At 36.0% G+C, this 14,903-nt stretch overlaps 1 protein-coding gene across 1 annotated transcript in view; it reads left to right on the top strand.

Moving 5' to 3' along the window:
• The window catches only part of CDC42SE2 (CDC42 small effector 2), a 68,269-nt gene extending 55,916 nt beyond the window's left edge, over positions 1 to 12,353 (top strand). The window contains exons 3-5 of the mRNA XM_032213955.1: positions 6,542 to 6,643; positions 8,281 to 8,395; positions 10,238 to 12,353. Coding sequence (XP_032069846.1) covers positions 6,542 to 6,643; positions 8,281 to 8,379 — 201 coding nt within the window. The 3' untranslated portion in view covers positions 8,380 to 8,395; positions 10,238 to 12,353. The remainder of the gene's footprint in view (positions 1 to 6,541; positions 6,644 to 8,280; positions 8,396 to 10,237) is intronic.
• Positions 12,354 to 14,903: the final 2,550 nt, after the last annotated feature.

Genomic DNA, 14,903 nt, shown 5'->3' with positions numbered 1-14,903 from the left:
TAGGTGACCACACTCACCACCTCCTGTACCTCAAAATTAATAAGACCTCCCCGAAAATAAGGCCAAGTGCTCATTTCGGGGGTCAAAAGAAAATAAGACCCTGTCTTATTTTCGGGGAAACACAGTACTATTATGTTATCAAGTGAGAAGATTACACTGATCCGTTATTTAAAGAAGTTCAAAGCAAAGGGAATTAAGTGAGGCTTTCTGAATCTGATACTCTAATGCATCTCTAAACATTTGAAGGCAAACTGGTCAAATATTGGCTGATAGTATCCCAGGTTACCTTGGGATATATCCAGTATAATATCCATTTTGTGAACGTAGCCACATTATGCTTTCAAATCCTAAATGTGAACACTGATAGAAGTTCCTGATATGCTATATCTGTTTGAATTGTGTAGATCATAAATAACGTGTCTCAGCAAGATTGTTTGTGGGCAATACAAGGTGGGCAAGGAGTAACATTCCACAGCTCTATTTGTGCATGTAGAAGTACTTTTACAATCAGCTAAGTGATTCCCTTTAAAAGCTTATTGCATACATGGAGAAGAAGCATGGAGAGGCAGTTTCTGGGTTAGATTAAATTTTAGCCATACGTTTCCTGTGAATGCAAGGCCAGCTCTTTGCTTCTTTTTCCTCTTCGTAATTGGAAGTGACATTTATTTAGCTGAATAGGAAAGGCTTCACATTGTAAGTACCGACACATATCCTGTCATGAAGTTGTAACATTTCATCATGTTAGTTGACCTCTCTCCAAATATTTCCTGTGTTACTTCCAAGAAAGACAGCAAGTGAAAAACAGGGCTTGCTATCTCTCCTGTACCTATATCATGTTTAGAGACAGCAGCCATTGAACAACAGCTGAAATTACTTATAAATTACCATATTTTACTTAAAGGTAATATTTCTAATCATTTTAGACACTTAAGACTGTTTTTCTAACATTAGAGCATTTCTCATTTGGTCCCAGAGACTGCTCTCAAACAACTTGAGTTGCAGTGTTTAAAATTCTATCCTTAAACATTGGGTCGCCTCAGTTCTATTTTTTTTATATCATTTTGAAGAATAACACATGCAAACACTTAAGTATTTTGTAACAAGCAGCCTAGATGGCTGAGAAATGACTATAATTCCAGGCTAAGCAGTTCCCAATCTGTATCTTTTACAACAGAATCCCCCAAGCTTTCCGACTTTGTGGACCAGCGGGGGGGGGGGGGATGATTCTGTGTGTGCACAGTTCCATTTGCATGAGTTGCAGGCATCCATACCTGCTAATTGCACAAATGGAGCACATGCACACACGCTAAGTCGCTGCTCTGGGGATTTGAGTTCACACTCACTCACTTCTTTTGCAGCCCGGTTCTAAATGGCTCAAGGCCCAGTAATGGGCCACGGCCCAGGGGTTGGGGACCCCTGTTTTACAAACATCAATTTGGGTGGGAAACAGAGGTGGTATTCAGCAGGTTCTGACCAGTTCTGGAGAACTGATAGCAGAAATTTTGAGTAGTTTGGAAAACCAGTAAATACCACCTTGACTGGCCCCGCCCTATCTATTCTCTGCCTCCCGAGTTCCAGCTGATAGGGAGGGAATGGGATTTTGCAGTAACATTCCTCTGGAGTGGAATGGAAATGGAGATTTCACAGTATCCTTCCCCTGCCACGTCCACCAAGCCACGCCCAAAGAACCAGCAGTAAAAAAAAATTTGAATCCCACCACTGGTGGGAAGGTTTGCTATAGCATGGATAGTGTACTTCAGATTTAAATTACGCTTCCAAGAACACCAACCAACATGGATAGTTGTCACAGTTTACATGAATTACAGTCCAAAATATCTGTAAACCACCAGGCTACCTACTGGTGCCTCATAGCATAGATTTTACAGTAATCAAAAACTCTACCATATTTTGGCTTGAAATTGTTGGCAGTATTATGTGATGAGTAAAATGACATATATGTCATATCATATCGTACCATGTAATGGTACATTAGAAACATAGTTTACAGATTGCATTATTTACTTTAAAAGAGTGCTAAGATGATGGTCTGCTGAGCTAGCTGAAAAGAAAGAAATTGTGTGGTTTAGATAAACAATATCCATTTCTGAGGTCCGGTTCAGAATCACTTACCAAGGTCAGTGTGATGTAACTCAAAATAGATTTGTAATGAATATTCTTCCTATATTTACTATCACTGAGTGTTTCAGGACAAAAAAAAAGGGAAAGTCTCCTTGAGATACATCGTACACCTAAGGCAGAAAAGAGGATTTCTGTGCGACACATTTCCACCAAATGTAAATATTCCAGTGAGGGTGTGTCATTGGTAAGCAATTCTTGTGGATGGAGTTAATGCTGTATCCTGCTTTTGTACTGGAAAAGTAATGACAGAATACTACGAAAGGTCACTGAAGAAAGTTGAAGGTTTAATTGAAAAATAGAGAATGGATTCACAGATCTAAGGTGGAAAAAGTGGTGATAAGGTCATGTGAAAACATCTATACAGGTAGTCCCCGACTTATAACCACAACTGAGGCCAACATTTCTGTTGTTAAGTGAGACATTTGTGAAGTGAGTTTTTCCCCATTTAAAACTTTTCTTGACACAGTTGTTAAGTGAATCACTGCAGTTGATAAGCTAGTAACTCTGGTCTTAAGTGAATATGGGCTTTCCCATTGACTTTGCTTGTCAGAAAGGTTGCAAAAGGTGATCACATGACCTTGAGATACAGCAACGGTTATAAGTATGAATCAGTTGTCAAGTATCTGAATTTTGATCGCATGATCATGGGGCTGCTACAAAGGTCGTAAGTGTGGGAAATGGTCATAAATCACTTCAGCGCAGTTGTGATATTGAACATCATAAGTGAACTGTTGTAGAGGAAAAATAATCTAACCTTATTTAGGAATATGGACATAGATTTTAGAGAAATTATAAAATAGGAACAAATAATTTTTAAAGGATTGAAAAATCTTTATGTGACATGGAAAAGAAGGGGAAATGTGTGGGAGCAGAAGAGGATACAAATACTTGGAAACATCAAACTGAATGAGGGGCCTGTACATATTCTGGCAATGCTCTGTGTGGGTGTAAAGTTTTGTACTTAGCAGTGTTGAAACTTCTGCTAATTTTTCTGTTGTCATAGAAACTAGAGCACCCAGTTTCAAAGGTTCAATTTATTTTACTGTTTAAGGGAAATTGTAAACATGGAGAATTTTTTAAAAATCAAAGTGAAAGACTTAGTTATTTTTCATTTTTTGTCCCATATAATTCACCTAATTAATCCTCCAGGTGCCTTCGGAGGGCAAGAGTTAAAAGGAAACCAAAACTGGCTGGTGTCTCTACAAAATTGTTCCAGGTGGACCAAAGGCATTTTTCAAAGTTATCACCAGAATCTTCCTAAATAAGTTTCCAGTTTGTTCACAAAAAATGAAACCAAAATGGTTATTGAATATGGCAACATTTTTCAATTGTTCCCTATCAGATGTACTGTGACTGAAATTATGAACCAACATTGCCAAAGCAAGAAACTGAAAAGAAATTTAGTCTAGTTTGTAGTAAACATGTTCAGACTATTTATGTTTTAAACACATTAAAATTTTGCACCGGAAATATGATAAAAAATACTGTATCTTTCTTTTTTTTTAATTGGAATATATTAGTCATAATTGCCAGATTCAATGAAGTACAATAGCGAAGACTGCTGGATGAATCTAACTCTCTGTTCTCGCATCTTCTCTGAGGATTGGAAGACTGCTGGCATTGGCTACTACTAGTAAGCCTGAGAAAGGAAGGAAGAAATATAAAAATCAGGCAAGAAGACCTTCACATCAGAAAATACCACTATACCCCCATTGAATAGACATTTCCATTTATTTTCAAACAAACAAAAGTTGAAAATACTTTAAAATTTTAATATTCAATGCAGAAAACTGAGAGACAAGGAGCAAGTTTTGTGTCAGCTTTGAAAACCATATTAATACCGGAAGCTTCCATGCTGCCTTGTGCTTGGGAAAATAGGAGGGGGGAATTTAGTAGAGGGAATGTAGTTAAACATAATAGCATTCTTCTTTTCGGTCAAGGTCATGGTATTCCTGCACCTGGAGGAGTGTTTGGAGTGATGTCTCAGAGTTGAGAAGGGTTGAGATTGGATGAGGTGATGGACTGATGGGTGCAGGGGATGGCTTTGGACCTTTGACTTAACTGAGGGGAAGCCCGGAAATCTCAGGTTAGGGGTTTTCCTAGATGTGCCTATATACCTACTCTAATAAATGGGAGCTTTGAGAAAATGCCTGTCGTAGCTACTTGATTAAGGTATTGTTTACTTCTTGGTAAGGTCTAGTGCTAAGTTACAATGGCACTGAAAAAAGTGACATGATCATTTTTCACACAATCATTGCAGCATCTTGGTGGTCATGCAATTAAAATTCAGATGCTTGGCAACTGACATGTATTTATGACAGCTGCAGTAACCCAGAATCTTGTAACCTTCTGATAAGCAAAACCAATGTTATTAACTTAACAATTGCAGTGATTAACTAAACAATTGGCAAGAAAATGTGGCAAAACTCACTTAACAAGATTGAGGCTCAGTTGTGGTTGCAGGCGAGTCTGGAACACACATGATACTAAACCATAATTATCATTTATAAACCCCAATCAGGCAGTTCATACAAAATACATGATCATTTTGCATAATATAGCTTTTGTATTTATTTTCAACATCTGATATTATGATGTTGATAGATACATATTTGAAGCAAGCAAAGATGTCTGAAAAATCTCATCAGTCAGCTTATTTATGTTTGTCTTTTTCAATTAAACTCAGTACATTGGGTTTAAGGGTCTAATATATACACACTTGATTGGTAGGGAACCAGAGTTGATCATTCATAGATAACAGCAATTTCTTGATAACATTTTATTACAAAGTCCAAAATGGTTCACAGTATTGGCTAGGTACCTTTAAGTATGTAAGAATTGCATTTTGTTGGAATCAATGGAATGCACATACATTTGTTTAGAATTTTGTGGTAAGCACTTTCTTCTGCAGATTTGGCATATTTTTTAAGATGCTTACTATTTGTGAAAAAGGTTCAACTGTCCTGGTGTGTTTGTTATTCAGAGAAAGTGGGGAGTCTATAGCCTGGGCATGTCTGTTGTGGGCTTGAGATCATTCTAAACAGATCTTGCTTTTATGGGCTATAGACCATGATGTATTCTCAGCTGTAGCTTTGATTTGCAGTGACTCAACTAGGGCAGTGTTTGGACAGCAGAAATCCTGCTGATGAGATGAGTAAACTTCCACCCAAAACTCTAGGTGGTCTTACCATCTTCTCGCATACCATATGTAGGAGGATGCTGATTCCTTAAAATATGTGATGGAGAAAATGCTTATAGGGATAGTACTGATGGGGTCAAGAACCCTTTTCAGAGTAATGGAATAACATTTAAAGTCCTTTTAGTAATCACTTTTTAAAACACCATTCTGTTATTTACGACTACAATTTCTGCTTCATTGACAGGTCAGGGAAAAACTTTTATTAGATATTAGGAAAAATTCTTAGGGGACCAATTACTTCTTGGGGGAGCAAAATTATGAAGAAGAGAATCTTTTTTTAAAAAAAAAAAGTCTAGTTCTCTTCTATCTTTTAAATCAGAAAGCTGGTTTCTGTTCAAGGAAGTTGATCTTGTGGGATTAGTATCAGCTTTATCTTAGAAAAATGAAATAGTATATCCTTTTGAAATCTCCCTAGCTGACATTCCCAACTGGATTCCCTTCCTATATATGAGAACCAAACTGGGGGGGGGGGGGGGGAGAATAGCTTGACTGCTTAAGAATTACATCGGTAGAGAAACAAAGAATATAGTAATGCTGCAAAAAAAAACAAAAAACCCCAAAGCCTTGAAACCTGATTTTTTTTTTCTAAAACTTATGGATAGTCAATTTAAAAAGACTGGTGGATGATAGATTTCATATATGGCAACTGCAATGAGGCTATGATATTCAGAAAGCTAGAAGTACACAGATACCCATAATGGAAGAATGGATCATACAAATATTAGAGCTTGCAGAAATGGTGCAATGGCATGTTTGATTAAAGAAGGAACAACAATTAAGATATAGAAGACTGGAAACCATTTGCAGACTTTTTGCCGAAAATGGATTGAAATGAATTTATGCTTTTGGGATTCGTTAATTTAAAAAGGTTGTTTATGGGAAGAAAAGAACCATGATATGTAATTTGGGAGGGTGGAAATGTTTATAACTGCTGCAAAAGAAGATCAGAGTTTGCTTCTTTCTTTTTCCTTTCCTTTTGTTGTCTTTCACTTTTTCTTTTATTTTTTAATATTGGTCTTTAATATTGGTCTACAGACATACTTTTTGTTTGTCTGTAGTTTTTTCAATCTTATCTAAAATGTTCTTTTAATAAAAATTACATATAACAAACCCAAAACCTCTAATGGAAACATCCCTACATAAGTTTAAATGTTGTTTCCTTCTGACTGGCACACAATGAGTTGTGTTTTGCTCCCTCTTCAGAAAAGGCGGCGGCGGATCGATCGGAGTATGATTGGTGAGCCAACAAACTTCGTTCATACTGCTCATGTTGGTTCAGGAGATCTCTTTAGTGGAATGAATTCGGTAAGTGCATTTGCCAGGACTCCAACAGGGTTGGAGACCTTATTCTTGAACATTATATTTTGAAATATTTCTGTCCTGCTGTCATGCAGATATGTTGGATTTCAATCTCTGTAATTTTCAGATAGCTTTGGTCATACTTTTGGAAATCATCAATATTAAATTCCTACATCCAGATGGTTTCATGATGGAAAAGGATGTTTTAGAGTACTATACCTTTTAGATTTATAACTATATCTAAAAGAAAAAATGAAGTCATTTGCAAATGGGACAGGAATTATTAGTAAAGAAAAGGAGAGAGAAATTTTCAGCACATCATAGGAATCCATTTACTAAGGGATAATATGTTTCTAATCAAGAAATGCTTCTCTAGAGGCAACTAAAAATATATCCATGATGTAATTACATTTCAGTTTTTCCCTTTTGTTTACTCTATAGACATCGTTGAGTTCAGTGTAGCTTACCCCAAGGAATCCTGCATCTGTGTGTAGTGTATTAAAATTGTTGTAAAAAGATCTGATAATAAATATGTATGTCAAAATTAGGGTACTATATAGTGTAGCTTTCACATACAGCAGTCTTAAAAATCTAAATTTCAATCATCATTTTAATGGCCTTATAAGCATGTTGAAAACAAGCCACAGCAAGTGAGTACCTTCTTTCATGTAATATTGCCACAAGGAGGAAATTGAAAAGTTACCTGCTTGCTTGCCTAAAAATGTTTCATTTTTTTGTTAGCGCTGTTTTTTAAAAGTATGATTAATGTCATTTGGGATTTATAAAGTAAAGTAAAAGACATGTAGTTGGGAGCCCAGCATATTTAAGCAAAATATCATTACATTAATCATAGTTTAGTGTTTGGACAATGCACTAAACATTCTAGGATTCAAGAAATACTTAAAATCTATAGAATGCTATCTGTCTAATATAACAGAGAAATTGTTTTACAGCGCTATATTTGTTATTTATCCAGTTTCATTATCAGTGAATGTTATTCGTTTTGTTGATAGGTCACATCCAATAATAGTGAGTGAGTGAGTGTGTGTGTGTGTGTGTGTGTGTGTGTTTGTTTACATATAGTACACACATACTATAGTACACACATACTATAGTACACATATAGACATTTAAGAAAGGAAACAAGGAAAACCCACATGATCTTGCATGTTTAGCCACCAGTCTGTCCCTTGACTCTCAATAAAACAATCATACAAATAGCATGCAAATGAGCTTTAGTCATAAAATAATCTACATGCATCTGTTTGGTGAAGTTGGAGAGAAATTGAAATAGTAAGAGATTCCTTTGGAACTAATTAAATTTTGGGACAGCAAAAATATTAAGTTGAATATTACATGAAAAAGAAAAGCATAGAATTCTACAGTATCCTTTTCTTACATGTTTGGCTGTATATATTAATGAGTAATATGGTCGACTTTGTCCAAATTTTGCACTGAGAATAGAATAGAATAGAATAATAACTTTATTGTCACTTTGAATGTACACTACATTAAAATGAAATTTTGTTGCATTCTGCTCTCAAAGGGTCACCACCTCTAATATAGAATTCAAAAAAAAAGAAAAAAGAAAGAATTCAAGAAATATCACATTCTAGTTGACCAACATGGTTTTGTTTCTTTAGGTGAGCTCAATTCAAAACCAAATGCAGTCCAAAGGAGGCTATGGAGGAGGCATGAATGCAAATGTTCAAATGCAGCTCGTGGATACAAAGGCAGGATAACGAGGGCATCTTTCCAGTAAGCATTACACACTTTCCACATTGTAACATCTTTCTCTTCCAACTTCCAGAGACATAAATGTATAGGGCAGCAAAGTCATTCATAATTGCTACCTCAAAACTATATGCAATGTACATTCTGGTTATTTCATACTGATTTCACACATACATTGATCAAAAACCGGCCTTAGCTATTGGAGCCTCTTAATTATCATTTCACTAATTAATTATTTCTTCTTCAATATTTCTCTCATACCAAAATCACACGATCAGAATTAACAATGGAGGAAGTTGGAGGAGGGCATTGCAGTAAAACAGTAGCATGTTGCAGACCTCCATCACTTTCCACATCATAGTAGCAACCTTTCAGTTACTTGTTTTGGTGTTGGCTTGCAGTGAAGTGCTTAAGGCTGTGGATGGGAACAGTTGCTTCCTAGAAGTTCCTTGCTCCTCTTCCCATTCTACCTTATTTCCCCCCGCCCTTCTCCAAATGCAGCAAAGAAGACTCAAAAATTCACCGCTGCTGTTTCCAGTAATGACATATTATTACCAGATGGATTTGTGCAGTCTCCAGAAAATCAGGAGATGATAGTGTAGTCCCTAACCACTCAATACAGATAGTCCTTGACTTACAACAGTTCATTTAGTGACCATTCGGAGTTACAACATCACTGAAAAAAGTGATATGATCATTTTTCATATTTACGACCATTGCAGCAGTCCCATGATCATGTGATCAACATTCAAGACGCTTAGCGACTGACACCTATTTATGACAGTCACAGGGTCATATGATCCTTTTTGCAACCTTCTGACAAGCAAAGTCAATGGGGAAGCCAGATTCATTTAACAACAGTGCTACTAACTTAACAACTGCTGTGATTCACTTATCAACTGTGGCAAGATAGGTTGTAAAAGGGGGCACAAGTCACTTAACAAATCTCTTACTTAACAACAGAAATTTTGGGCTCAATTGTGGTTGTAAGTCGAGGACTATCTGTACTATCCACTGCTGTCCCTTACTTGGTAGCATAAAGAGAATGCAAAGGTATTTATACTTTCAGATAATAGAGCCACATGATCATGTACCATGACAATATGCTATACACTTTTTCCTTTATATTGGGGATGGAAGATGTGTGGTCTATAGATTACTCCTATCGAGTTCAATTAAGCCAAGATGCAGGTTTCTCCAACTCCCCTTTTCAGAAAAGTCTGTTGCATTTCTTCTCTGTGAATAGAGAAAAGGACTGTTTCTACATGCATACAAAGAAGAAGGATCAGGTCCTCACCTTGTCTTCCTCGGTCTTTAATTGATTCTATATGTACATCCCTGTATGTACATTTCTGTTTGGAGAAAGGGACTACCATTTTCTGCACATATAAATATATATCCAGCAATATTTTTGAACTGTGTCTGTAACATAGAAAACCAAAGTGATATTGGACTTGAGCTCCGTCTGCTGCTAGTACTTGGCCGCTGATGCTCTCTCTGAATGCTATCATAACCATTTTAGCAAACCATCTGCCCAACCCATCCTCAATATATATTGCTGAGTTACCTACTTAGAGTGGGGAAATAGAAATTGCAATATCGTTGCAAAGTGGGATAGGTCAGAAATGGTACGAAGAGGGGAAAACACAAGCTATCCTTGATGAACTTGCGGACTGTTAGATAATGTCATTGGTGCAATGAACATGAGTTTGGGCAGACTCCAGGAGACAGTGGAGAACAGTGGAGCCTGTTGTGTTGTGGACGATGGAGTCATGAAGGATTGGGCATGACTTAGTGACAAAACAGCTATTATAGTTCTGCCCTACTTAAAATTGTTTTATTCATTTCTTGTTCTATTTTTCACAGGTACCTGCAAGTTTCTATACTTTGTTCCTGTGTCCCTCTCCTTTATGCCTTGGTGACTGCTTCCTGTGCTCATGATAAGAGAAGTTGATGGCCCATCATCCACCCTTCATGATTATTATGCCATTCAGACATTCCTGTTCTGCTGTGAGGCTGACATTAATCAGACTGGTTGTGCCTTTAAAGTGGCAAGCTTACATTTCACTACCAAAACATCTGTGGACATTGTACTGGTTGACTTGTTTTTTTGAGCTTCTAAAACTTTTACTCTCAGTATTTTGAAACAATGTTTTGAGCAATCTAAATTCTGAACAAACAGGTTTGGTGTTGGGTTGACCCTCGTTTTGTACTTCCTCTGCAAACCCTTTATTATAGCATTCTCATCCTTTCATTGTTGTTATTACTTCTTTCTTTTAATTAGAAACAAGCAAGTTTCTGTTAATATCTTGAGTCTGTCATTGTTGATATAGATCTATTTTTTTTAAAGGTCTGGGACCTGCAAGCACAACAAACATTTCACACAGTCAGAAATCAGGAGTATATGAGTGTATGACCGCATGCTATGTGAATTTGCTTGGTATGGTGGCCTATTGGATGCCAAAAACATTATTTTTATTTTTAATGCTTGTTCTTGGAGATGGAGGATGCTAAAGTTGGTGGAAAAAATGCAGTGGTACCAGATTATGCCAATCTCTCTAGGGAAAAATGGACTTGTAACTCTTAGCTGCTTTGGAAATATGTCTTAGATTTTTAATCCAATTCATCTTGAAATAATAAAGAGAGAGTCTGCATTCAGAAGACATTTTGTTGTAAATGTTCAATATATTTATTTTGGAAGAGCTGACCTCAAGATTGTAAACCAGTGTGGTAACGTACAAAGTAAATATTGTGGTGGCGCTTTTGTCTAGTTAAGAGGCATTGTTATGTTGGCTGCTTTTTCTTTCTTCTTTTCCAGTGCTTAATTTTAGGCTGTTCCAGCATTACCAGTAGCAGCATGATGAACTGCCTGCAATATTATAGCTGGAATTTAGTTGAACTCTCTAAATAGTTGGCAGTTTCCACATACTAAATATTTAGGGGCCCATGTAAGTTGCTAAGAGCAACATAGTAACCTAGCAGGAATGGATATCAGTGAAAACAACATACAGGGTGGCTTTTTGCTATATTGGTGAAGAAGCCTTTTGCTCAGGTTCCAAAGCATGTTTCTTTCACAAAGTGTGAAAACTGTGTTTTAATATTGCACTGTTTTTTTATGTTATTTTATATTTTGTTAAGTGGTCTATTTTTGTCTTCCCCATACTCATGCCTCCTTTGTCGTATTAAATTAAAACAGTTGATTGAGTATTAACAACATAATTTTAAGACACATTTAGAATCTTCCTCATGCATCATTTTTTAATATCTTAACTGGCAAATAGAGTAACTGAGCCTAATTGGAGAAATTCTTAATGTTACAAGTATTTGCTGCATATTTGGGGGAAAAATGCCATGCAAGAACTTCATGCAGTTGCCCCCAAAACAAAAGAGAATATAGTAGCATTGCTTTGTAGTTAATGCTTATTGCTACTTTCTCCACTGCCATTTATAATTTGTAAGGAGAGACTAGAGAATGAGGGAATATCATACTTACAGCTTTATTTTTTTTAAAAAAATCCCTAACAGTTTTGAAATCATTAACAATTGTTCAATGGAAATGGAAGAATATCTTTATCTAGAACCACTTTTGAGCCCATACCCACTGAGGAAGTAATCTATGTAAATATCTCTTAGTCACAGCAGTAGTTGAACAAATATATGAAAACTGCTGCTGCACAAAAATCCATATTTATGGGCTGGGTCCAGAAGACATTCCTGGTACAGGCAGCCAAATAATATGGATGAAACTATAATTTTGTTGGGGAAATTTTCATTTCAGGGAGTCCAGGGAGATGCCTTTTACTGTTGGGGCCAAATACACAGGCAGCTTAGTAGTTGCCAAGATCAGGATGTCAAATGCATACATTGTCAAAAGTGCTCTTCAAAGTACTCTATGATATCTTTCCATATGATAGCTGTCTAAATATATTGGACTGCACATTATCCCTGAAATCAGAAACATTATCTACCAGTCAAGGGAACTGTAGTTCAAAAGAGAGCATCAGGTTGGGGAAGACTGTCCTGGGGTTTCAGACTAAATTTCACTTTATTCTGAACTGATAGAAAAGAATTCTGGGAAGAATTTTTGATCAAAAAAAAAAGTTATCATCTTCAGCTCAGTCGCCAGAAAAGAGAGACATATTTTTATAACAAACATACATTTTTGTACATTATGTTCATTCTTAAATAATGTAAGTTCAATGTTGTCTTGTAGATATTAAAAGGAAAATATTGACCTTTGATTCAATAAATGTTTTCTTTCAGTTACTGGTTTTCCTATTTCTTTACCATAATCAGTACCTATTTGCTTGGACAAAGAGATCTGAAAAACAATGTCGTTGTTTCAGATTTTCCTCAACTGATGGTATGGTAAAGGTGAGAGAACTGTATTAGCTGTTCTCTTTTCACATATCCGCACACCGAACACATTTTAAGTGACCCTTAAAAGGAAGGAAGTTCAGTAAGTCAGTTTCTTGTACATAAATTCTCAGTCTGCCTTTTCTATATCTATCAAATCCGGTGAATATTTACAGTTAGTCCTCGACTTACAACAGTTTGCTTAGTGACCATACAACAACACTGAAAAAATGACTTACAACCATTTTTCACACATGCCATTGCAGCATTCCCATGGTCATATTATTTACATTCAGATGCTTGAAAACTGACTCACATTTATGACGATTGCAGTGTCCTGAGGTCATGTGATCATCTTTTACGATGATCTGACGAGCAAAGTCAATGGGGCAACCAGATTCACTTAACTGTGTGACTAATTTAACAACTGCAGTGATTCACTTAACAAATGTGGCAAGAAAGGTCGTAAAATGGGGTTAAGACTCACTTAACAAATTTCTCACTTAGCAATTTTGGGCTCAATTGTGTTCGTAAGTCGAGGACTACCTATATATGCTGCTTCTTTCTATAAAAATATCAAAGCGTTTGACAGAAATAGAAACAAAATTAACATATTAAAATTACCTCATTAAATAAGAGACGTTTGAGGACCAAGTTTCCTTAAAAGCCCTATATCTTTTCAGACTATGCAGGAAATAGTAGAATTTGCCTATCACTGGAAGTGATCTTACAGTTAATATCTGAAGGATTTTTGTTTCCAAAGAAAATAAGTTGACGATCTATTATAAACATGATAAAATACCATATTTTTCAAGATCGCAATCTTTTAATTACTTGGAAATGACTCCAATCGATTTCCAGAAATTTGTAAAAAAAAAATAATAATACACTGTGCAAGCTTCTTACATTATATTCAGTTTCCTCTGCCTTTTCTCCAACTGTGTAAAGACTTGCTTTAAATTGGAATGCAGACTTGTTGCATAGCTATGATACAAATGAACTATATAGTATTAGATATTATATTAAATACATTAAATTATTTGAATAGGTTGACTTCACAAAATCTATTCCTCCACAAATATTATTATTGTTATGTATTATTCACAAAAAATTCAATTATCTCAAGCCGCCCTGAGTCTCTCGGGAATAGGGCGGCATAGAAATTGAATAAACCTTAATTCTTGAAATCCCCTAATAGTTTCTAATAAAACAAATGTTGGTTTTTAATCACTGTTAACTAAAGCAAACGATAATGAGGGGAAAAAGCAAAATCCTTCTATTCAAGGGTTTGCCTAATTGCTTTTTGGAAAGTGGTGGTTAGTTCACAAAGAGCTGATAATGCTGCTTTACCAGTATTAAAACAACTGAAAGCTGTCAGTGTCAGCACAGGAGGATTTCAGTTCAATAGAATATCTTGTTTTCAATCATATCTTTAAACAGACTTGGATTATGTATGTTACACACACACACACACACAAATCAGAAAACTGATTCTTAACCTTAGTATATCTAGGTGAACCTTCCCACCCCCACCCCAATTGTTAGATTACTTTTTTTTCAGAATCAGTGACTAATTTTTTGGAAAATATTTAGAGTTTGTGATTCTTTAAAATAAAGAATTTGTTAGCATTATCACCAATCCTGGGAATAAAAACTATTACTTACAAAGATGAATGGAACCATGAAGGCAGCCTCTAAAATCTGCTATTTTTTACTCATTGGTCTTCCACATGCTATGAAAAGTCACAAACTGGATGTTCAATAAATAACTGTACTCAGATCTTATTAAGCTCAGTGATGAGATTCATAACTCACTATAAATCACAATGTGCTTAGTTTGGATTAGGTTGCATGTGAATCCAAACATGATGGCTGGTAGACTATTGCGGTGGTTTAGCATCTATGGCTTATTCCTCAACCATCCTTAAAATGTGACTTTGTGGTGTCTGTGTGTAAAATCATAATGTGAAAATGGAAATTTCAGTAAAAAATCTAGCCCCTGGATGTGGTCCTTGTGTTTCACTTCACAAAAGCACCATGTTCAGAAAAAAAAACAATTGCAATAAAGACACATCTATACATTCAGTCTAGCTTAGACATACAAACGTTTTCCCAAGATCTTGGACTTTGGAAACAAAAGCCTCCAATTACACCCTGCTAGACTGATGCCAGCATG

The sequence above is a fragment of the Thamnophis elegans genome, chromosome 3 (genome assembly GCF_009769535.1).
Source record: "Thamnophis elegans isolate rThaEle1 chromosome 3, rThaEle1.pri, whole genome shotgun sequence".
Lineage (NCBI taxonomy): Eukaryota > Metazoa > Chordata > Lepidosauria > Squamata > Colubridae > Thamnophis > Thamnophis elegans.
The sequence above is the reverse complement of the archived record's forward strand: the minus strand, read 5'-3'. Positions and strand labels throughout refer to the sequence as shown.